This window comes from Rhinopithecus bieti, unplaced genomic scaffold, assembly GCF_001698545.2.
Source record: "Rhinopithecus bieti isolate Rb0 unplaced genomic scaffold, ASM169854v2 scaffold_22, whole genome shotgun sequence".
Taxonomy (NCBI): domain Eukaryota; kingdom Metazoa; phylum Chordata; class Mammalia; order Primates; family Cercopithecidae; genus Rhinopithecus; species Rhinopithecus bieti.
The window spans coordinates 1,755,279-1,779,452 of record NW_016803136.1 but is presented as its reverse complement, the minus strand read 5'-3'; the positions used below and the strand labels follow the sequence as shown (position 1 = coordinate 1,779,452).

Genomic DNA, 24,174 nt, shown 5'->3' with positions numbered 1-24,174 from the left:
ATACAAAAGCCGGCATGGTGGTGGGCGCCTGTAATCCCGGTTCCTCAGGGGGCTGAGGCAGAATTGCTTGAACGGGGGAGGCAGAGGTTGCAGTGAGCCGAGATCGTGCCATTGCATTCCAGCCTGTGTGACAAGAATGGGACTCGGTCTAAAAAAAAAAAAAGTTCCCGACAGGTACACAGTGATGCTTTCCTCACCCCAGTCCCGGAGCGCCCCTGCAGCCCTCCCAGGAGGTAACTGTTACCAATTTCTGCCATGATCATTTGTAGCAGTGAAAAATGAGAAACAATCTAACTCTTTCACAGATAAATAAATGACGGTCTGTCCATGCAGTGGGATACTCTAAACATCGTGCCTGTTACCACATAATTTCTTCTGTTAAGTAACTGTGCCTTGCCTCTGGCCTCAGGCCCTCAGCCTAGGTGACTCCTTCTGGCTGGAACCCACTCCCCCAGCCAGGCCCCCACTTGAGTCCTCAGCCTTCAGACTCTCCAAGACTTCGCACCCCCACTGATGAGGGAAACCCCACAGTTCTCGTAGCTACCTGGATCTTCCTCTGTACTCCGTGTTAGGAGCTGCGATTATGTTTGGGCGTGGTGTTTGATGAGTGCCTGTTCCCCATTCGCCTGCACCCCGCTGGGCGGTGGGGCCCCTCTGCCTGCTGAGCTCTCTGCTGCTTCCTTAGTACACAACCTCAAAGATAGAGGCCCCCTGAGAGCTGCTGAATGAATGGAATGGTCTTAAGTAGAAAATGCGGGATACAGAACTCCATATTTTATTTCTTTTGGTATTAAATTTTTATTTAAATTTTATATAGCTCCATATAAAAAGGGGAGTATTGAAATAAGATACAGCAAGGCTCTTGTCAATGGTTGTCAAGGGTAATGGGATGGTAGTGATTTTTCTTCCTTTTCTATACTTTTCATGTTTTCCATAACTGGCAAGTCTTATTTAATTTAATAATAATTATTTCACACCTGTAATGCCAGCACTTTGGGAGGCTGAGGCGGGCGGATCACTTGAGGTCAGGAGCTCAAGACCAGCCTGGCCAACATGGTGAAATCCTGTCTCTACTAAAAATACAAAAATTCGCCGGGTGCAGTGGTGTGCACCTGTAGTCCCAGCGACTCAGGAGGTTGAAGCGGGAGAATCACTTGAACCCTGGAGGTGGCGGTTGCAGTGAGCCAAGACTGCGCCACTGCACTCCAGCCTGGGCGACAGAGTGAGACCCTATCTTTGAGATAGGGTCTCACTCTGTCGCGTCTCACTCTGTCGCCCAGGCTGGAGTGCAGTAGCATGATCATGGTTCACAGCAGCCTTGACCTCCCGGGCTCAAGTGATCCTCCTGCCTCAGCCTCTTGAGTAGCTGGGACTACAGGCATGTGCCACCATAGCCGGCTAACTGTTAAAATGTTTTATAGAGATGGAGTGTCACTATGTTGCCCAGGCTGTCTCAAACCCCTGGGCTCAAGCCATCCTCCTGCCTTGACCTCCCAAATTATTGGCATTACAAGTGTGAGCCACCTCACCCAGGTCTGGCAAGTATTATTTTGGAAGTAAATAATGATGACTGATATTAAATAAAAACCTCACAGGGAAAAATGGGGTTGGGGACTACGTGCAAAGCCTATGCTAAATGCTACCTGGGTCCAACCTCCTGGGCCTGAGGTCAGAGCCTGGCAGGATCTGGTGGCTGCCCGGAGGTGGGTCCCTAGTGAAAGGGCGGGGCTCAGACTGACAGAGAAGAGTAGGTAATTCAAAGTCTGGGACCGGAGATTCTCAGAGACTCTGCAGGCAGGATCTTGCTCTGTCACCCAGGCTGGAGTGCAGTGGTGTGATCATGGCTCACTGCAGCCTTAACCTCAGGCTCAAGTGATCTTCCTGCCTCAGCCTCCTGAGTAGCTGGGACTACAGGTGCATGCCACTGTGCCCAGCTAATTTTGTATTTTTTGTAGAGATGGGTTCTAACTATGTTGTCCAGGTTGGTCTCAAACCCTGAGCTCAAGCAATCCTCCCACCTTAGCCTCCCAAAGTGCTGGGATTACAGGCATGAGCTACCATGTCTTGCCTTAATTTTTATTTTTTAATCTTTATTTATTTTTATTTTATTTTATTTTATTTTGGAAACTAGGTCTCACTCCATCACCGAGAATGCAGGAGCACAATCATGGCTCACTATAGCCTCTGCCTCCTGGGTTCAAGCAATTCTCCCACCTCAGCCTCCTGAGTAGCTGGGACTACAGAGGCACGCCACCACGCCCGACTAATTTTTGCATTTTAGTAGAGATGGGGTTTCACCATGTTGGCCAGGCTGGTCTTGAACTCCTGACCTCAGGTGATCCACCTGCCTCAGCCTCTCAAAGTGCTGGGATGACAGATGTGAGCCACTGTACTCGGCCTTAATCTGTATTTTCAGAGATGAGGTCTCACTCTGTCACCCAGACTGGAGTGCAGTGGCACAATCATAGCTCTGCAGCCCGAATCTTCTGGCCTCAAGTGATTGATCCTCCCATCCCAGCCTTCCAAAGGGTTAGGATTACAGGCACGAACCATTGCACCTGGCCCTTTCTGTCCCTTTTAAGGAGGAAGACAAATTTTTCCACAAGTCCCTCAGCAAACTTTCTTTTGTGTCTCATAGGTCAGAATTGAGTCACATGCTCCTGTTTAAACCAACCCCGGGCAGTGAAGTACACAAAGACCCACCTGTAGCAGGAGAGGCGCACATGATTGCCTCTGAGGGAAATTTGGATCCTGATAGCCAAGAAGAGGGGGGTTGGGTGGACCTGTGCAGAACGAAAATGGGGGAGGGTGACCGGGCGCAGTGGTTCACGACTGTAATCCCAGCACTTTGGGAGGCCGAGGCAAGTAGATCACGAGGTTAGGAGTTCAATACCAACCTGGCCAAGATGGTGAAACCCCATCTCTACTAAAAGTACAAAAAAAATTAGCTGGGTGTGGTGGTGGGTGCCTGCAATCCCAGCTATTCAAGAGGCTGAGGCAGAGAATTGCTTGAACCCAAAAGGCAGAGGTTGCAGTGAGCCGAGATCACGCCACTGCACTCCAGCCTGGGCAATGGAGTGAGACTCTGTCTCAAAAAAAAAAATGGGGGAGGGTGACCCCCAGACCCAAAGGAGAAGCTGAGCAATGCAGCTCTGGGGAGAACAGGACTCCAGGGTGGTGCCGGGGTCTTGGTGGAAAGATCTAGTGGACAGTGTCCCCAGGATGGTGCCACCAGGATGAAAGGGTCTAGACCCATTGCTTGCTTCTGGGTCAAGCTCCTGAGGCAGAGTCTAACTGGCTGATCCCGGCCACTGCATCGATAGCCCTGCCTCCTGACTCACCTGCAAGGGAACTCGGGAGCTGCTGCCCCAAGAAGGCAGGGAGAGGGGAGCAGGAAACCTCAGAGCAGAGACTGGTGGGGCACAGATGGGCACACCTGTCTCAGCTCAAAAACCATGCTGAGCTACAGGGGCCTGGCATCAGGGAGGATTCTTATTTGCAAGCAGCAGACACCAACCTTGCCTAATGTGAGTGAAAAACCAGACTTATTTCAAGGCTATTAGGTAACTCACAGCACCTCCCAGAGGGTTGTGGGCGACACAGGCAGGAGCACGTGCCCCAGTGAGGGCACAGACACCTCCACTTACACCTCCAATGTTCCCGCCAGTTGCCAGTCCCCGCTGGCTTTGCCACTGCCATGGATCCCACCTGGTTCCTGGTTATTTGCGTCTCTGACTGCTAGTTCAGTCTAGGGTAGGTGTGTTGAGGGGCAGAGCCCGGCCGGGGTCCTTTGAGGCTGGGGAAGTGAGTTCGAGCCCCTGTCAGCTCCGACTGGGAGGGAATAGCTCATTTACATAAATGGAGAGCTCTGAAACAGAGGAAGAGGGTTTGGTGGCTGAGGGAGGGGCCAAAAAGAGCCACAAATTTCCCATAGCATCCTATCCTGCAGGCACAGGAAAGATGTGTCAGCTCATAGAGACCAGGAACTGGGTCTCTGTGATCAGACTTAATTGGAGGGGGCCACACAGCCCCAGTAGCCCAGCCCGTGGTGAGAACCTGGGCAGAGGCTGGGTCAGCGGGCCCCGGAAACTTGTGTTTGCAAAAACCTTCAACTTTGTCATCTTTCCTTGACTCTGCAGTACCCACTGGAAAACCCAGCCCTGGGTGAACCCTTCTCTGCCTCCCACTGTACTCCTGCCATACCGAGCAGCAAATATCACTGGAGCGAGCCACAGAGGCGGTGTGACCAGTTGCGCTTGAAATGCTCCAATACTTTGGCCGGGCGCGGTGGCTCACACCTGTAATCTCAGCACTTTGGGAGGCCGAGGCGGGTAGATCACGAGGTCAGGAGATCGAAACCATCCTGGCTAACACGGTGAAACGCCATCTCTACTAAAAATACACAAAAAAATTAGCCGGGTGTGGTGGCGGGCGCCTGTGGTCCCAGCTATACTGGGAGGCAGGAGAATGGCGTGAACCCAGGAGGCGGAGCTTGCAGTGAACCGAGATGGCGCCACTGCACTCCAGCCTGGGCACAGAGCGAGACTCTGTCTCAAAAAAATAAAACAAAAACAAGAAAAGAAATGCTCCATCCCCCCCTGCCCACTGCCCAGAGGCGCCCTCCGCCCGTCTTCCATGTGACTAGGGTATCACTCGCCCACTACAGGGAAGGCCTATTCCGTCCTGTCCTCTTTCTTCTCAGACTCCCACCCTCATCCCTACCTCAGTCGAGGACCCCTTCATCATGGAGAGAGCAGAAGCCCCCAGAGGCAAGCTCCATCATCATCTCCGTGTAGTTCATTTTCCCTCCACGTCTCATATTCTTCCTGCTTCTCACTCCTCCTGCATCAGTTTCTCTGTCTTCTCCTGAGTCATGCTGTCAGCACGTGAAAAGGCTCTAGTTTCTTCCATTTAAAAAAAAATCAGGCCGGGCTCAGTGGCTCACGCCTGTAATCCCAGCACTTTGGGAGGCTGAGGTGGGCGGATCACCTGAGGTCAGGAATTTGAGACTAGCCTCACCAACATGATAAAACCCCATCTCTACTAAAAATACAAAAATTAGCCAGGCGCGGTGGTGGGCTCCTGTAATCCCAGCTACTCAGGAGGCTGAGGCAGGAGAATCACTTGAACCTGGGAGGCAGAGGTTGCAGTGAGCTGAGATCACGTCACTGCACTCCAGCCTGGGCAACAAGAGCCAGACTCCATCTCAAAAAGAAAAAGCCAGCCTCGCTTGAGCCATGCCACTCCAGGTCCTTCCCTGTTTCTCCGCTGCCTCTCATGGCAAAACGTCCTGCAACGTGTTCTCTGCGTGCTCAGAGATATCCACTATTCCCCAGACTCCCCTGGGGGCGTTCGTCCGTGATGGCAGCTGGGCCCGTGACTTACTTTTTGACCAGTGAAATGTGAGCAGGAGAGATGTGTCGCTTGGAACAAAAGGGCAAGGGCCACGTCCCCAGGTCTTTCCCTTCTGCTAGAAGAGCAGCAGCTTTCCGGGTAGAGGGTGCCGTCTCGGTCCAGGTCCTGGAGGAGAGCCTCAGCTGTCCTGCAGTCCCTGAGCCATTAGGATTCTGAGTCCCTCGTGATCTCAGCACGCCTCACATTCGATCTTCATCCCACTCCGTGTGCCTTCTGCCTCCGCCTTTCTGCCAGGGAAGAACTTTCCAGTGGCCTCCAAGTCGCCAAATCAATGGGGCGCGTCTCTGTCCTCACATTAGTCCTCGGCAGCCCTCACCACGGTTGATGATCCCCTTCCTGAAAAACTTATGGCTTCAGTAAAGCTGCACTTTCCTGGCTTCCTCTCACCTCACTGGCCAGTCCTTCTCCGTGGCTGACTCCTCCTTTCCCCTCCCCAAAAGCACTGTGTTGTGAAAAGCCTCAATCCTGTGTGTTTACTATTTTGTGTTATATAATTTTTTTTTTTTTTTTTTTTTTTTTTTTTTTTGAGACGGAGTCTCGCTCTGTCGCCCAGTCTGGAGTGCGGTGGCCGGATCTCGGCTCACTGCAAGCTCCGCCTCCCGGGTTTAGGCCATTCTCCTGCCTCAGCCTCCCGAGTAGCTGGGACTACAGGCACCCGCCACCAGACCTGGCTAATTTTTTGTATTTTTAGTAGAGACGGGGTTTCACTGTGTTAGCCAGGATGGTCTTGATCTCCTTACCTCGTGATCCGCCCGCCTCGGCCTCCCAAAGTGCTGGGATTACAGGCATGAGCCACCATGCCTGGTCTCTCATATAATTTAAATTTTAAATTTTTTTTTCTTTTTTTGTTTTAAATAGAGGCTGCTCTGCCTATGAAGTAGCCATTCTTTAATTCCTTTACTTTCTTAACAAACTTACTTTCACACACACAGAAAAAGAGACACACGGAGAGAGACAGTCTCACTATGTTGCCAAGTAGCCTTTTTTTTTTTCTTTGTCTCACTCTGTCGCCCGGGTTGGAGTGCAATGGTGCAACCTCGGCTCATTGCAACCCCTGCTTTTGGGGTTCAAGCGATTCTCATGCCTCAGCCTTCTGAGTAGCTGGGATTACAGGCATGTGCCACCACACCCGGCTAAGTTTTGTATTTTTGGTAGACATGAGGTTTCACTATGTTGACCAGGCTGGTCTCAAACTCCTGAACTCAAGCGATCCACCTGCCTCGGCCTCCCAAAGTGCTGGGATTACAGGCGTGAGCTGCTGCCCCGACCTCATTCCCACAGATTTACACGCCCTCTCTGTGCCGACAGCTCCCAAGTATACGGCCGACCTCTGGGCTTCAGTTTTGTACATCCAGCTGTGGCCAATTAAACATCTCTCTAAGGCTTGGGACGTTACGTGTCCTCAGCTGTGCCCTGGCTGCCCCTGAGCCTGTTTTCCTGTTTTATTCCTCCAGTCTCATAGTGATACCTTCATCCTCGCCGTCATCTGGAATAGACTTGGGAAGTCGCCCCATGCCCCCCGTCGCCTCCCTCACCCAGATCTCTCTGTGTTGGGCCCCATCTTGGCATCTGTCCAGTCCACTCGGCACTGTCTGTCTCCATGGCCCCTGCCTGCTTCAGGCCCCCAAGCTCTCGGCCGGCCACAGGTCTCCCTCCTGGCTCCCCCTCAAGTCACCCTCCAAATGCACCTCCCAAATCCAAACCCACTCCTGTAGCTCCCGTGCCGGGCTCTTCAGTGACTCCTCATCACACCCAGAATTAGATCCAAACCCTTTCCTGCGGCGTTTCCGGCCATACAAGGCCCGGCTCCCGCTGTTCCGACCCTATCTCCTGCCCTTCTGCCCTCGTCCAGGCCAAGCTCAGTCCTGCCCCAGGGACTTCGCACCTGCTGTGCCCTCTGCCTGGAAAGTTCTTCCTCAGCTCCTTCTTATCTTTTAGGTTTCAGTTCAGAAGTCGCCCAGGGAGGGAGGCCCTCCAAGAGCACGCCGCTAAGATAGGTCCCTTCCTTTGTCTCTATCTCAACCCTGTCTTTTTGTCCCCAGCACTTACTACGATCTGTCATTTGGGGCTTATCTGGTTCCTTTAGTCTGACTGCACCCCCAGGAGAATGTAGGCCCCAGGAGGGAAGGAGCCGAGCCTCCTGCTGCTGTGGAAGCAAGCCCAGAGCTCAGTCAGTCTCGTGAATGAAGGAGTGGGGACAGATTCAGAGCCGGGTGATGGACAGGATCTGGGCTGTGCTCAGAGCTCTAGATGCTGGTTCTGAATGCCTCTCACTGACCACAGGGAAGGGGCGGCTCTTTGGGCCTGGGGAACAAGGGCCCTGGCAGGGCATTCTGCACCTGCTTCTCAAAGGCAGGCTCCCGGCTCCTGTTTTGCATTGTTGACACCTTGGCCTTCCCAGCACCACAGCCTTCAAGAACAGCGGGTCCTGGCCTGGCGTTGTGGCTCATGCCTGTAATCCCAGCACTTTGGGAGGCCGAGGTGGGCGGATCACCTGAGGTCAGGAGTTGTAGACCACCCTGGCCAACATGGTGAAACCCCGTCTCTACTAAAAATACAAAAATTAGCCGGATGTGGTGGCACACGCCTGTAATCCCAGCTACTCAGGAGGCTGAGGCAAGAGAATGGCTTGAGTCCAGGAGGCAGATGTTGCAGTGAGCCAGGATTGCACCACTGCACCCCAGCCTGGGCGACTGAGACTGTCTCAAAAAAAAAAAAACAGTAGGTCCCCATCCCACGCCCTCCCCCTTACACCCTGCCTGGACCCCCAGGCAGGCATCACAAACAGACATTTGCCACCAAGGATGGTCCCATCGCCATAGAGATAACCCCACCCCACTAAACACACCTTCGGTATCACTGGGGACTCAGTGGGCCTGTCTGCCTGTCCACCCATCTGCCTGTGTCCACCTGTCCGCCTGTCCGCCTGTGTCTGCCTGTCCGCCTGTGTCCGCCTGATCTTGGCCTGCGTCTGTGTTCCTCCTGTCCACCTGGGTGTCTGCCTGCTCCGCCTGCTGTCTGCCTGGCTCTGCCTTCCGCGTGTCTGGCCCATCCGGGGCCTGTCTGCCGTCCGGCCTGTGTTGCCTGTGTCCTGTCTGCCTGTGTCTGCCTGTCCGCCTGTGTCTGCCTGTCTGCCTGTCCGGCAGTGGGTGGTCCACAATTTGCTGTAGCTTTCGGGGAGGGGCAGTTGTCTCAACAAGGTGCCAAGCTCAGATGCAGGGCCCAGAGCCTTCCCTCAAACTTCCTGGGAAGGGCAAGTTCTCAGAAGCCCTCGGCCTTCAGCTCTGGAGTCTGCGCTGCCACAACTTAGATTCTGGGGCCCCCAAACCAGGGAGCAAATTTGCATAACAGGACACATTTTATGAGCCCTGGAAAGCAGGAGCTGCAGGAGGTGAAAGTAGAGGCCACGGGCCCTGGGCTTCAGGAGCACTGCCAGGGCCAGGTGTGACTGGGTCGAAGGGGAGAGAGGGCCGAGTAGAGAGGTCAGGGCACTGTTTCCACCTGCAGCTGTAGCCTGGCAGGGACCCTCAGCCCTGGGCTAAAGCCCCTTCTCGGCATCTGATATGTCAGGTCCCTCTGTGGTGGGTTGGGTGCACCAGGGTGGATGGACTGAAATCCAGGGTCCAGGATCCGCTGGGGGTTGGGAGAGCCCTAAGCAGGTGGGGGCAGTTCCCTCTGGTAACACTAGCAGTAACGTGATCATCACTGCTTAGGGAGGGCCACCCGTACAACCAGCATGGGGCTGAGCAGTTCGGCACACAGTCCCACTGAATGCACCCGAGAAGCCAGCTGCTCAGACCCCCAGTTCCCAGACCTCAGGACTGAGTGACTGGCCTAAGGTCATCCCACTGCAATGTGCTGCCACGGGGGCCGCTCTCAAGCCTGGGCAGTATGTGGGTCCAGAGCTGTCAGTGTGCCAGCCTCCAGCTCCCACCCCATGCGAGACCTTCACAGCAAGGAGACCGGAGACCCGATGAGCAGAGGGTAGGGGAGCTGGGGGCTGCTCCGGCAAGGCTCCCCTGAGAACTTGGCGGCCTAATTAGCACGGTATTCCCAGCCAGGCCTGTTCCAGGGGCCCTGCGAGGCAGATGAAAGCTGAAAGGCTATTCCAATAAGGGGCCGCCCACTTCTCAGCTGAGAGAGATCCTGGTGTGCTGGAGGGACCTGAAGCGGGTACATAATTCAGTGTGTCGGGAGGAGGGCGGGAGTTGAAGGCAAAGCCAGAGCGAGTGCCAGGATAAGACCTGGGATGGGTGGCTCTGTTCAGAAGAGGGCCCCGCCCCATTTTCAGGAGGGTGAGTGAGGCACGCTGCAGAGCTAAGGGGGCCGGGCTGCCACCCCATCCACAGTCCCGAGACAGGCATGTGTTTCTGTGTGCATACCTGTGTATTCACACACATGCATAGGCTTTGCACATGCACTCAGCTGTGAACACACGTATAAACACAGGCCCGCTCGTGTACACGAGCACACAAGCATACATGCTCAGACACACGTGCAAACACGGATACACATTCACACAGAGACGCACACAGACCCTGTGCACACACACACATTCACACAGAGACGCACACATTCCCTGTGCACACACACGTATTCAACATAGATGCACACAGACCCTGTGCACACACACACACACATTCGCACAGAGATGCACACAGACCCCGTGCATGCACAGACACACGTTCAACATAGACGCACAGATCCCATGCACACACAGACACACATTCAACATAGATGCACACAGACCCTGTGCACAGACACACTTTCACACAGAAACGCACAGACCCTGTACACGCAGGCACACATTCACACATAGATCCATACAGACCCTGTGTGCACACACACACACATTCAGAAACGCACATAGACCCCGTGCACACATGTACACGTGCACATGACACGCAGGTACACACGCCACGCACAGGCTCAGTCTGGGCCCAGGCCGACCTCCTGGCTGCAGGGACTGAGCGGGACGCATGGTGTTTGAGAAGATACGTGCCTCGTGCCTGCCCGTGTGTCCCTCCCCGTCCTGCATTCAGGGGTTTTGTTGAGGGAGGCACAGGCCTTGGATGAGCCTGACCCCAATGACCTGGATGACCGACCTGTCCTGGTTGGTTGGCTTGTTTGGGACTGTCCTGGTTTTAGCACTGAAAGTCCCCCACATCCTGGGAAACCCCTCTGTCCCAGGCAAACCTGCCCTGTTCACCCTGCCCTGTGCCTCTGGCTGACCTGGTGCTGGATCCTCCTTCCCAGAACTCTCCTTGCTGTCTGGTCACCTGTGATTGACCAGGGAGCCTCAGGATAGACCCAGGGCCTAGTCTCTGCTCTCACCTTGGAGGCTCTGAGGCTCCTCGCGCTTGGTAAGCACCCCTCTGTTTATGTATCACCTGCTAGGAGCCAGGCCCTGGGCCTAAGGCTTCCTGAGCAGCACCTGTCAGCCCCCCTGCTGACTCAGAAAGGCCCTTCCTTCATCCAGCGGTTGTGACACAGCACCTGCTGGGTGCCAGTGTTCTGTGCCCTGAGGGTACAGCAGAGAACACAGCAGACAAAACCACCGTCCTCACAGAGTCAACGCTCAGAAGAGATGGAAAGTCAATAAGAAAAATAAGGAAATTGGCCGGGCGCGGGGGCTCACGCCTGTCATCCCAGCACTTTGGGAGGCCGAGGCGGGCGGATCATGAGGTCAGGAGATTGAGACCATCCTGGCTAACACGGTGAAACCCCCTCTCTACTAAAAAATACAAAACAGCCGGGCATTGTGACGGGCACCTGTAGTCCCAGCTACTTGGGAGGCTGCGGCAGGAGAATGGCGTGAACCCGGGAGGTGGAACTTGGCAGTGAGCCGAGATGGCGCCACTGCACTCCAGCCTGGGTGACAGAGCAAGACTCCGTCTCAAAATAATAATAATAATAATGAAATCATGTAGCATATTATAAGGGGGGAATGCTGTGGGGTAAAGTGAAACAGGGTGGCGGGGCACAGTGGTTCACACCGATCATCCCAGCACTTTGGGAGGCCCAGGCGGGAGGATTGCTTGAAGCCAGGAGTTTGAAACAAGCCGGGTCAACATAGTGAAACCCCATCTCTATTTTAAAAAAAAAGCCGGGCGCAGTGGCTCACCCCTGTAATCCCAGCACTTTGGGAGGCCGAGGCAGGTGGATCTAGAGGTCAGGAGATCAAGACCAGCCTGGCCAACAAGGTGAAATCCCGTCTCTACTAAAAATACAAACATTAGCTGGGCGTGGCGGCGGGCACCTGTAATCTCAACTACTCAGGAGGATGAGGCAAGAGAATCGCTTGAACCCAGGAGGCGGAGGTTGCAGTGAGTTGAGATTGTGCCACTGCACTCCAGCCTGGGCGATAGAGTGAGATCCGTCAAAAAAGACAAAAACAAAAAAACAGACCGGGCGCGGTGGCTTAAGCCTGTAATCCCAGCACTTTGGGAGGCCGAGACAGGCGGATCACAAGGTCAGGAGATCGAGACCACCCTGGCTAATACGGTGAAACCCCGTCTCTACTAAAGAATACAAAAAAAAAACTAGCCGGGCGACGAGGCGGGCACCTGTAGTCCCAGCTACTTGGGAGGTGGAGGCAGGAGAATGGCGTAAACCCGGGAGGCGGAGCTTGCAGTGAGCTGAGATCAGGCCACCGCACTCCAGCCTGGGTGACAGAGCCAGACTCCGTCTCAAAAAAAAAAAAAAAAAAAACACAACCAAAACCAAAAAAAAAACACAAAAAAACAGCAGGCTGCTCAGACAAGGCCTCAGGGAACTTGGGGCATCTGAGGAAGAGGCAGGGACAGCTACGAATGGTAAGGTGAGGGCAGGAGCCCCCCAGACACCCTGGGAAGCGCTCCAGGCAGAGGGAACAGCACGTGCAAAAGGCTAGAGGTGGAGAATCCCTGGCATGAAGAAGGCGCATCAGGGAGGCCACTGCGGCGGGGGAGGGAACGAGGGCTTGGCAGCTCAGATCCAGGGAAGTCTCTGGGCCACAGAACAGACTTGGAGGGACCTTACTGAGTGAGATGGGAGCCACGGAGGGGTGAGCAGAGGAGCATCGTGTTCTAACAGACTCTTGCTAGATCTCCCTGGCTACTGTGTTAGATGAGATGCAGGGGCAAGGGTGGGGCAGAGGGACCACTTCGGAGGCTCTTGCAGTAGTCCAGGCGAGAGGTGATGGTTGCCCAGACTGGGGTGGTGGCCATGAGAAGTGGATAGTTGCTGAATACATTTTGAAGTTGGCCTGGCACGGTGGCTCATGCCTGCAATCCCAGAAATTTGGGAGGTCAAGGTGAGCAGATCACTTGAGGTCAGGAGTTCGAGACCAGCCTGGCCAACATGACGAAACACCATCTCTACTAAAAATACAAAAATCGCTTGAACCTGGGAGGTGGAGGTTGCAGTGAGCCAAGATCGCACCACTGCGTTCCAGCCTGGGCGACAGAGCGAGATTCCGTCTAAAATATTTCTAAGGTGTTTGGCCGGAGAAGCTGAAACGAAGGAGCTGCCTCTGACTGAGATGGATTATACGCGAGTGGAGGAGGCTTGTGGGGGAAGATCAGAGCTCAGTTTGGGAGGCTTTCGTGTGACAGATGGAGATGTGGGGGAGGCCGACGTCCGCAGACGAGAGGGCCACGCTGGAGCTTTAAATGACTGCCCCATTTTGCAGGTGAGGAAGATGAGGCTCACACAAGTGTGGGGACACACTAGTTAAGTTGAGGTCACGCCTGTAATCCCAGCACTTTAGGAGGCTGAGCCCAGGAGTTCAAGAGCAGCCTGGGGAACATAGTGAGACTCGTCGCTACTAAAAATAAAAAATTCACTGGGCGTGGTGGTATGGGCCTATATTCCAAGCTGTCCGGGAGACTGAGGTGGGAGGATCTCCTGAGCCCGGGAGGTTGAGGTTGCAGTTAGCTATGATTGTGCCACTGCACTCCTGCCTGGGCGACACAGCAAGACCGTGTCTTAAAAAAAAAAAAAAACGGGGGAGCTAGGATTCAAACTCAGGTGCCTCTGGCTCCAAAGCTTGTGCTCTTTCCAGTGCCCTATGCCATGGACAAGGAGCCCCTCCCTGCCCATCCTGCACACCCCACGCCCCACGTCCAGCAATAGGATAAGGGAAGCCCAGCTGTGCGCTGGCTGGCTTCCATGTCTCCAGGGCTGAGCCAGGCTCCAGGCGGGGCTGGGGAGGCGGTGATGGGCCCACCAGGAAGTGGCCTGCGCTTGGGTGCAGCATGGAGGGACAGTGCCAAGTAGCCTAAGACGCCAGCAGCCCCAAGTGCAGCCGGCCTGGCCTGAGGCTGTTTTCTGACCAACAGAGAGCATTGGGTTAGCATCGATTGGCGTAGAGAGGAGCATCTGCCAGGGCTGGGAAAGCGGGGAGGGGGAGGGAGGGAGGGCTGCAGAGCCACAGGGATTTGACCCATCTCAAAGATTCAGAGAGCCCCGCGGCCCTGCCCGGGAGGCTGCGGGGATGCCAGCCATGGGACCACCCCGGCTCAGGCACAGGGAGGGGCAGTCCCTTTGGTGCTGGCAGGTTGGGGTGAGCAGCTTGAGGCTTTGGGGCCTGTGAGGGCCAACCAGCCCTTCGTGGAGGATGCTCTGCCCACCCCGTGCACGGTGGATCTGCGGGCAGAGCCCTGGACTCCGCAGTCAGCTGGGTGAGGCCTGCTCGCTGCCCTGTCGCCAGCCGTGTGCCATGGCCGGTGCCTTCCCCCGCGGACCTCGTTTCCTCCTTCGTGAACTGGTGCGGCTCCCGGGGGCTGTCCTGAGGACTCTCGTACACAGTTAGGTCTGAGTCCGCCTTGGTTGGTCCTGTCCTGCTTCCAGGGGCTGGTAAGCTGCAGAGCACCCTCCACGTCGACCACCTGGCCTGGGCCTGGGGCAAGGACCCTTCTGGGCTGTACCAGTGGGGAGATCTCTGGCCATCCTGGCTCTGGGTTCCCCCAGCCCAGCTGAGCTGACGTTACAGCCTCCTTGGAAGCTCTGTGTACTTAGAGCCTGAGAGGCAGAGCCAGGGTAGGAAGGGGCACGTCGCCCCTTTCCCACTACAGGGGCCTCTGCATGGGCTGTGGCCATTGCCTTTCCCCTCCCGCCCATTCCGGCAGGTCTGGCCTCACAGGACCATGCATAGGCACATCTGGGGCTGCGGAGCGGACTGGGCAGGGCGCCTTCCCATGCGCAGGCCACCCACCTGACCTGCCCCCATGCTCCCTGCCCAGCAAGCAGGGACTTGGGATTTTGCAGAAAGGAGGACCTCGACACAATACCAGCTCTCCTTGCCTCCTCTGTGCTGGCTGGAATCCTAAGGCAACCCTGTGAGGCAGGGACCCTTCTCCCTGGTTCCCAGATTCATCCTCCAGGAGGTGACGGAACCATGTTGGCAGGTGGCACAGAGATGGCCGGGGTCTTTCCCGGCACCCCTGCTTCCCACACACACCTCCAGGGGCCTACTCCAGGCCCTAGCACCTGGCCAGACTGCCTGGTCTCAGGAACCCCCATCTGCTAGTGAGCCATGAGGATGCCCCCTGTCCCCCCACCCACTCATTCTGGGCCCTCCCCACGGGCACCCCCCACATGCCGGAGCTCAGGCAGCAAGTGTTGAATGGAGTAGGGAATGAATGAGGTTGTGGAGATGCGGGTGAGCTCAGGCGTGTGGGAGGCCGGGAGGTTTGGGGGTAGCCGAGCTGTCAGCCGAGTGTGTGCCCCTGGAGGAGAGGAGGAGCAGGGGGACACCCCAGGGAAAGCTTGGGGAGCTTTGGGGAGGCCCAGCCTTGCTCTCCTCAGTCCCCTCGGGCAGAGCCACCCCTGCCCCACCCAGGAGGGGAGGAGGAGGCTAGTGGGAGGGGGTGCAGGGCTCCTCCACAGAGACTCTGATCCCTGCTAATTTGCAATCTTAAAATGCACCGCAAAGGCGCGGGCCTCATTGTTAGCACATTAATCAGGCAATCAGTGGGTCAGGGCTCCCAAGGGCTGCATGGAGGGGCACGGGAGGAGCCGTGGCAATGCTGTGCCAGCCTCCCTGGGAGAAACCCAGTAGGGGGAACAATCCAAGACTGGGGCACCCACTGGCTCTGGCAGGGGGTACTGGAGGCAGTGGAGCTGGCTGGGACAGCTGGTCCAGGTCTTGGAGATGGGACCAACTTCCAGGGTGCAGAAGCACTCAGCCGAGACATCCCCACCCCCAGGAGGAGGGGCAGGGTGGCTGGAAGGACAGCTTCCCTGGCATGGGTCCCCTGCCTCTGAGCAGTGCTGAAGGTTGGTGAGCGCTCCCTGGGACTTGGATCCCTGGCCTGGCCCCCGAGGGGCCCTCCACCGTCCTCAGGCACTGGGACCGGAGGGGCTGCCCACCCTGGTGCCTGTGGCTTGTTGCCCGGCCCCCACCTCCAGGCCCCTGATCCAATGGCTTGTTCTTCCTTGAGACAGGGAATGTGAGCCAGGCCCTGCACAAGCCTGGAGCCCTCTCAGAGGAGGGGCAGGAGGGTTCCTGCTCTGGGTCTTCACGCCACCCCTGCTTTCTGACCCCTCCCACCCACAGCACACCCACAAGCCACATACCAAGCCCACACCTGGATTTGGGGCCATTTGGCTTTTTCACCTAAACTGGGGTCCTTGCCTGATTTCCCCTGTTCCCCTACATCCCTTGGAGGCACCTGCTTTGTGTCTGATGGGGAAATGTCTCTCCATGGGACCCCTATTAGCTTCATTTCAGAGAACTGCATCCTGGGCCTTCCAGAGATAGCCACACAGCGGGTGGAGGAGGGCTCCCCACGCCCAGCACGCAGGGTAGTTCTGAGGCTCAGGGGAGCGTGAGCAGAAGCACTTTGTAAACTCCAGTAAGCTGTGCAAATGTCGAGTGGGATTAGCACTGAGCCGGACACATACCACCCCCGTCCCCCTGCCGCGAGGCCTCTCTTGCTGCAGCCTGAGGGACGGAAATGGCTTTGTCTTTGCAGAGTGGCCTGGCTGGGGGCCTGTCCCCAAAAGCCTGAGGTGTGGGATGAGGCACAGTGAACACCATGAACACCCTTGAGCTGGGAGAGGCACCCCGGCTCCCTCAGGGTGGCGTAGCGGGGCCACTCCCTGGGGGAGGAAGCTTCCTGCAGGTGCGGCCTTCCTGGAGGGTAGCAGCCCGAGCAGGGGTGAGGAGTGTGAGCTGAGAGAGACACGGAGTGTTGGCTCCGTGGCAGGTGCAACTGGTGTGGGTTGGGGCCCCCTTCCAGCCCTGGGTGTGGAGGCCTCAGGCAGTGGGCAGGTTTCCCAAAAGTCAGGTGGGGTTTGGAGCCCAGGTTCCTCCCCGCTCACACCTCTGCCTCCCCCTGCAGGGCTGGGGCTCCTTGGGCAGATGGAGGCAGGCAGCAGGGGCTGGAGGCCAGATCTGAGCCTCCAAGTGGGGACGGTGGACACTACCATCATCTCCTACGCGTGGCAGGAGGGGAAACTGAGGTAGGAGGGGGAACGGCAGCAGCCTCGGCCCAGCCTGTGGGCTGTGCACTGGGCGGGACTGAAGTCACTGTAGAGGCCACGGAGAGCACGGCTTGGCCCAGAAAAGGGTCCTTGAAGCTGTGCCACCACCATCACTGAAGTCATAACTCCTCTGAAATCGCAACCAAGCCCAATTATGCAAAAAAAACAAATTATGTACGATGATTTTTATGTGTTGGAAATGTTCAGTCGAAGCTGGGTGATTACAGGGGACGGGAAGCAGCTGCCACTCTCTGGGAGCCCATAACTCCCAACAGCTGGGAGCTGTCACTTATTTACGACGCTGTTTCTGCCAGGAACTAGGGGGTGACAGTGGCAGTGAGGCCTGCTGGGCCGGGAGCCTGGGCAGGCAGCGGCACGAGGCCGGGAGCAGGGCTGGCCTGAGAGCGATCAGAGGGTTGGTTCTTTCATCCCACAAGCTCTGGGCACAGCTGCAGCAGGGACTCAGCTGCCCTGGGCGCCCCGATTCTCCCACGAGGCCTGGCTGGAAAGCTAGAAGCAAAGGGGCCGGAGACTAGCGGGGTAGGGAGGAGATGGCTGCCTGGCCCTCCAGGGTGGGGGTCTGGAAGCCTGGAGCCGGCCCCCCCACCCCGGCGCGCCTGCCCGGCCGCCTGGGGCAGCTGCAACCCTGGAAAAAGGTAGGTAATGACGATCGTCCGTAATGAGGCTGCTCCCATAATGAGCGCGGGGCCATTATCTGACCACAGGCTGGACACATTCGAAAATAAATTATTTTAAGGATCCATTAACGAATGCCTAATTAATGCCCAATTAGAGGGAAGCTACAGAGGAAACGCTCTGGACAGTCTAGAGGCAAGGCCTGGTTTTGCAGCCACAGCCTGGGGGCTGGAGCGAGGTGGGAGAGGGGAGGGGACAGAAGGAGGGCCGGGATTGGGGCAGCCTCCGTCTGACAGCTGGTGCCACCCCCAGGCCTTCATAGACAGGCGCCCTCTCAGGACGCCCTCTCAGCTCTGCCAGGGAGAACTGCTATTGTCTGTATTTTATTTTATTTTTTTAAATTTTTTTTTTGAGACAGAGTCTCACTTTGTCACCCAGGCTGGAGTACAGTGGTGCAGTCTCAGCTCACTACAACCTCCGCCTCCCGGGTTCAAGCGATTCTCCTGCCTCAGCCTCCTGAGTACTACTGAGTCTCCTAAGTAGCTGGGACGACAGGCACCTGCCACCTGGCTAATTTCTGTGTTTTCAGTAGAGACGGGGTTTCACCATGTTGCCCAGGCTGGTGTCGAACTCCTGACCTCAGGTGATCCACCTGCCTCGACTTTCCAAAGTGTTGGGATTACAAACGTGAGCCACCTCGCCCGGCTATGTCTGTGTTTCAGAAATGAGGAAACTGAGGCTTAGAAGGTGTGTTGCCTGTATGTTTTGAGGGCATGGAAGACACTGTAAAGGAGACATTATTTGAGGTGAACTTTGGTGCCACACATGCATGCTCTGCTTGTGATTGGGAATGATTTAAATAAGGAGATTCTGGCCAGGCGCGGTGGCTCACACCTGTTATCCCAGCACTTTGGGAGGCCAAGGCAGATCACTGAGGTCAGGAGTTCGAGACCAGCCTGCCCAACATGGAGAAACCCCATCTCTGCTAAAAATACAAAAACTATCTGGGTGTGATGGTGCACACCTGTAGTCCCAGCTACTCGGGAGGCTGAGGCAGGAGAATTGCTTGAACCCGGGAGGTGGAGCTTGCAGTGAGCTGAGATTGCACCACTGCACTCCAGCCTGGGCGACGGAGTGAGACTCCGTCCCCTGTGCAAAAAAAATCAATCAATCAATCAAAAATAAATACCTTAAATGAAATTAAATATAAAAACATATAGAGATTCCTCAGGACTCTACATGAGATATTTACTACATTAGAGCAAGAGCCCTCTCAGTATCTGTGAGTGCAGATGACAACAACCAGTGGCAGAGCTAGGAGGGGAGCAGGAGGCTGACGGCTGTGTCCCTGGGTCATGGCCTCCACCCCAGCAGTGTGACTGGAGGAGCTGGGGCAGGTGGGGCTGGGGCTCAGCAGCTGTGGGGTGGAACTAAGGAGGTGTGTGGGTGATCGGGGCCTTCACCCCAGACTCACCTCCCAGCCCAGCAGTGTGACTGGAGGAGCTGGAGCAGGTGGGGCTGGGGCTCAGCAGCTGTGGGGTGGAACTAAGGAGGTGTGTGGGTGATCGGGGCCTTCACCCCAGACTCACCTCCCAGCCCAGCAGAAATGGGTCACCAAGAAGCGGAGGCCGGTCATCCCCGACGGGTTCCAGGCTTGGGCCTTGACCCTGGCCTTGCTCCAGCCAGGGGCGAGGCTCTCACTGAGCTCAGCCAAGATGAGGATGCGGCCCTGGCGGGCGCCGGAGGGTGCGGTGCCCATCCTCACCTGCACGGCCCCTGACCTGGCTGTGCTCTCTCTCCCTGCCAGGGTGCTGTGTGGAATTGCTGCTGCTGCTGGTAGCCGCGGGGCTGCCCCTGGGTGGCGGCTGCCCACGGGACTGCGTGTGCTACCCGGCGCCCATGACGGTCAGCTGCCAGGCGCACAACTTTGCAGCCATCCCAGAGGGCATCCCCGTGGACAGCGAGCGCGTCTTCCTGCAGAACAACCGCATTGGCCTCCTCCAGCCTGGCCACTTCAGCCCCGCCATGGTCACCCTGTGGATCTACTCGAACAACATCACCTACATCCACCCCAGCACCTTCGAGGGCTTCGTGCACCTGGAGGAGCTGGACCTCGGCGACAACCGGCAGCTGCGGACGCTGGCGCCCGAGACGTTCCAGGGCCTGGTGAGGCTTCACGCCCTCTACCTCTACAAGTGTGGGCTCAGCGCGGGCCTACCGGGGCCGTTCGTCTTTTGGGCGGCCTGCACAGCCTGCGTACGCTCTACCCTGCAGGACAACCACATGAGTACCTCCAGGACGACATTCTCTTGTGGACTTGGTCGAACCTCAGCACCTGTTTCTCCACGGCAACAAGCTGTGGAGCCTGGGGCCGGACCTTCCGGGCCTGTTGAGACCTGGGGACGTCGTGCTGCTGCACGAGAACCAGCTGCAGTGGCGTCCACCACACAAGGCGTTCCACGACCTCCGCAGGCTGACCACCCTCTTCCTCTTCAACAACAGCCTCTCGGAGCTGCAGGGCGAGTGCCTGGCCCCGCTGGGGGCCCTGGAGTTTCTCCGGCTCAATGGCAACCCCTGGGACTGCGGCTGCCGTGCCCGCTCCCTGTGGGAATGGCTGCAGAGGTTCCGAGGCTCCAGCTCCGCTGTCCCCTGCGTGTCCCCCGGGCTGCGGCACGGCCAGGACCTGAAGCTGCTGAGGGCCGAGGACTTCCGGAACTGCACGGGACCAGCGTCCCCCCACCAGATCAAGTCACACACGCTCACCACCACCGACAGGGCTGCCCGCAAGGAGCACCACTCACCCCACGGCCCCACCAGGAGCAAGGGCCACCCGCATGGCCATCCACCCGGCTCCCGGTCGGGTCACAGGAAGCCGGGCAAGAACTGCACCAGCCATAGGAACCGCAATCAGATCTCTAAGGCGGGCGCTGGGAAACAGGCCCCCGACATGCCAGACTATGCACCTGACTACCAGCACAAGTTCAGTTTCGACATCATGCCCACGGCCCGGCCCAAGAGGAAGGGCAAGTGTGCCCGCAGGACCCCCATCCGTGCCCCCAGCGGGGTGCAGCAGGCCTCCTCGGCCAGTTCCCTGGGGGCCTCCCTCCTGGCCTGGACATTGGGGCTGGTGGTCTCTCTCCGCTGAGGACCCAGGGCGTCAGCACCCAGCACTGCCACATGTCCACCAAGGAACAGAATTTATTTTCTTCTTTTTTTAACCAGTGGAAGACCTGCTGGGTTTCAGGAAAAGGCTGGTAGAGGCTTTGGCTGCTGTCTGGACGTCTGGACCCTGCCATGTGGATTATAAACCCAAAGTGTACAGCCCTAGGCGGGAGGGGTTGGCGCATCTCAGCCGGCTGTCCCAGCCAGCCCTGCAGAGCATCCACGGACAGTGTCCACTCCGGCAAGGTGGGAAAAGGCACTCCAAGTGCCCCCTCCACTAGCAACAGTGGGACAATTGCCCCCAACGGCGGAACCGGGGCTCTGTGGAATCCCAGTGGTTTGGAAAGGTCCGGAGGGCCCCGTGGTTCCTGGAGAAAGCAGGACGCAGAGAACAAACGAGGCTCACCCACGAGGCTGGGCGGCCAGCAGTCTGGGCACACATGAGCAGGTGGCATCTTGGCTCTTGCCTGAGGCCACTGAGTCACCCTGCCCTGAATTCTACCCTACTCCACCTTCAGCCCCTCCCTCGGGGGCAATGCCTCTCTCATTCCCAATGTCTCAGGCAACCGTGACAGACCCAGGCCCAACTGCTGGGATCCAAGAACCAATTACCAAAGGAAAGATCATCAGAGGCTGAAATGTAGAACTTCATCCCAGGCAATGAGGTTCTTACAGAAGGTGCAGTTTTATAACTACGTCCACTTATATATATTCACACTCTACATATAAATATATATATACACATGCACAGTCCCCTCCCACTCCGTTACCTAACTGTACGTCTTTTCATGTTTATAAACTATACAGAAAACTGTATTTGCTGAACTAAGGATTGTATTGGTGATTTCTAGCAAGAACAAAGTGATAGAATTTTTGTCTAGAATCCCAACCTGGCAATGATAGTCTCCAAGGAACCTGGGCTTGCCAAGGGCCTGGGGCAAGGTGTCAGCGGGGACGGTGAGGACGGGGAGGCAGTAAGAGTCACTTTGGGGGACCAATATTCTTAGATATTTAGGGCATCACCTTGTTTTTATATGCAACACAAGCCTGTCTGCCATTCTGGAGCACCCTGTCACCCCTGCTGTCGTAGCTCTTGGCTTCAGGGTGAGAAGTGAGAAGCAGCTTATTGTATGTCAGGGAGCCAGGCCTTGAGGGTGAGCGAGATGGAGAAGGGGAAGGAAGGGGCTTTGGGTCTGGAAGCCAGCAGGCCAGGCAGCATCCGCAGTGTTAGTCCAAAGGGTTGGACCATGTCCTCAGCCTCGCATTTGGTCAGTGACGGTCTGGACGGCCCAAGGAGACTCTGTGCTTGAGCCCAGGTCTCCCGCATGGCTCAGCTGCTGAATTTTTCCTTGAGGCTCTTTGATGGGTGACCCAGCAAGGGCCCCGTGTAGGACAGCAGGAGGGAGGCATCGGGGGGCCTTAGCAGAAGGGAACCGACGAGGGCATTTCATTAACCATCTCAGGCACTTCTGCATCATGGAAGACTCCGCCCTCCCAGCCGACCTGGGGGTGCTCAGGGTGCAGGCAGAGGCTCGGGAGGCCGGACTCAGGGCTCAGGAGCAGGGACTGGGGCAGGCGAGCCCGGACAGGGAAGAGGGGCTCCGATCAAAGCCAGCCATGCTGCTGGCCGGGAGCCCAGGTGGGCACAAGCTCCTTTGCGCTTTGCACAAACCTGAATCCCCCACCAGAGAGGATGTGTGTGAGGAGCCAGAAACGCTGAATCCAATTAAGAGAGAAAAATAATAATAACAATAAACGATCTTGGACAAGAACCCTGTTTTTCATTTCCTAACCCCGCATTCCTGACAGGTGGCAGATCCTGGGCTTCTGTGGGTGGGCGAGCCTGGCCGGGCACAGCTCTGGGAACACAGCACATTTGTTGGCGGGAGGAGACGCAGGGGGCAGGGGCACACTGACTCATGGGACACGTGACAGCGCGCACACACTAGTGCTCCATTTCGTGGCACTTCCCTCGCCCGCTCAGGACATGATTCACTTTCCACGTTCTGGCTGCCCCGGGTCGGCACCGTCTCCGTGGCTCTCCCCGGAGGAGGCTGGTCCTGGGTCCTTCTGGCCTATTCCCAGGAGCCTCAGGAGCAAGTGCTGAGTGATTGATTCTCAGGGGACCGGGCAGGTGGCTGGTGGGGACGGGCAGCTGCAAGGGAACAGTCAGTTCCTGGGGCCCCAGGGGTTTTCCAGGAGGCCAGGGACCCACCCGGACAGCTGCGGGTGGGCCTGGAGACTGTGCATGCCTCTCTGGCTTCAGAGAAAGGAGAGGGTTCCCCGGATAGAGGGAGGAAGCCTGTGTTTTCAGGCCTGGCTGGACAAATCCTCCTCAGTATGAGGCTTGGGGCGTTCACTAAAGGGAGTCCAGTGACTGCAGACCAAAGAATCCTCAGCCTTGGCCGGGCGCGGTGGCTCAAGCCTGTAATCCCAGCACTTTGGGAGGCCAAGACGGGTGGATCACGAGGTCAGGAGATCGAGACCATCCTGGCCTACACAGTGAAACCCCGTCTCTACTAAAAAATACAAAAAACTAGCCGGGCGAGGTGGCGGGCGCCTGTAGTCCCAGCTACTCGGGAGGCTGAGGCAGGAGAATGGCGTAAACCCGGGAGGCGGAGCTTGCAGTGAGCTGAGATCTGGCCACTGCACTCCAGCCCGGGTGACAGAGCGAGACTCCGTCTCAAAAAAAAAAAAAAAAAAAGAATCCTCAGCCTGCAGTTGCTCCCCTGTGGCCCGCAGGCGCTGACCCAGGCCAGTGCCAGGGCCTGGCTGTCCCTTAGAACCCAAGAATGTCGTTATGTTGTTGATTTCATTTCCAACTTCAGACAGCAAGGCCCTCAGTGGGAAAATCAAGAGTCTAAGCACTTTATTAAATTTTTTTTTGAAAGACTTAGGAAGTCCTGTAATATGGAAGTGAAATGTCAGTATGAGAAATGCTAATGTTTTATAAATGATCCGCCTCTGTCAAGCACAGCACAGTCTCTGGTTGCCGACTGTTATTAGAGGCGAGGCAGTGGGGGCCCAGGACGCCAGGCATTTTTAGCAGCTTTCTCCTCTAAGAGGTAGAGGGAACCAAGGCAGCTGTGATGCAGGCGACATCACTTGTCACTCAGCAGCTCATGCTACGCAGCTATGATGACACCATCGCCCCAAACATCAGAGCAACTGGACACGTCAGGGGTGAGGCAAAGTCTTTTCTATTCACCAGCCCCAGCCCCCCACGTCTGGTTCAGGGCAGGAAGATGCAGATTCCTGTGGTCTTCCCAGAGGCGGAGGCCACCCCTCCGCTGCCATCTTCCCCCACCGCTTTCCCTGGACCCCCTGGACCCCCAGATTGGCTCAGGGCAAGGAGCTCAGAGCCCCGATGAGGAAACAAGTATTTGCAACTGGTACGGAGTTGGTGCTCGCCTTCGCACTCCTCGGCAGCCAAAACGAGTAGCTCGGCTGGGGCGGGGGGGCAGTCAGAGAAGGTTTCCAGGTGGAGGTGAC

The 24,174-nt window shown here is 56.7% G+C and overlaps 1 protein-coding gene across 1 annotated transcript in view; it reads left to right on the top strand.

Moving 5' to 3' along the window:
- The window catches only part of RTN4RL1 (reticulon 4 receptor like 1), a 91,694-nt gene extending 69,240 nt beyond the window's left edge, over positions 1 to 22,454 (top strand). The window contains 3 exon segments of the mRNA XM_017866883.1: positions 19,328 to 19,729; positions 19,732 to 19,826; positions 19,829 to 22,454. Coding sequence (XP_017722372.1) covers positions 19,328 to 19,729; positions 19,732 to 19,826; positions 19,829 to 20,665 — 1,334 coding nt within the window. The 3' untranslated portion in view covers positions 20,666 to 22,454.
- The last annotated feature ends 1,720 nt before the right edge of the window (positions 22,455 to 24,174 follow it).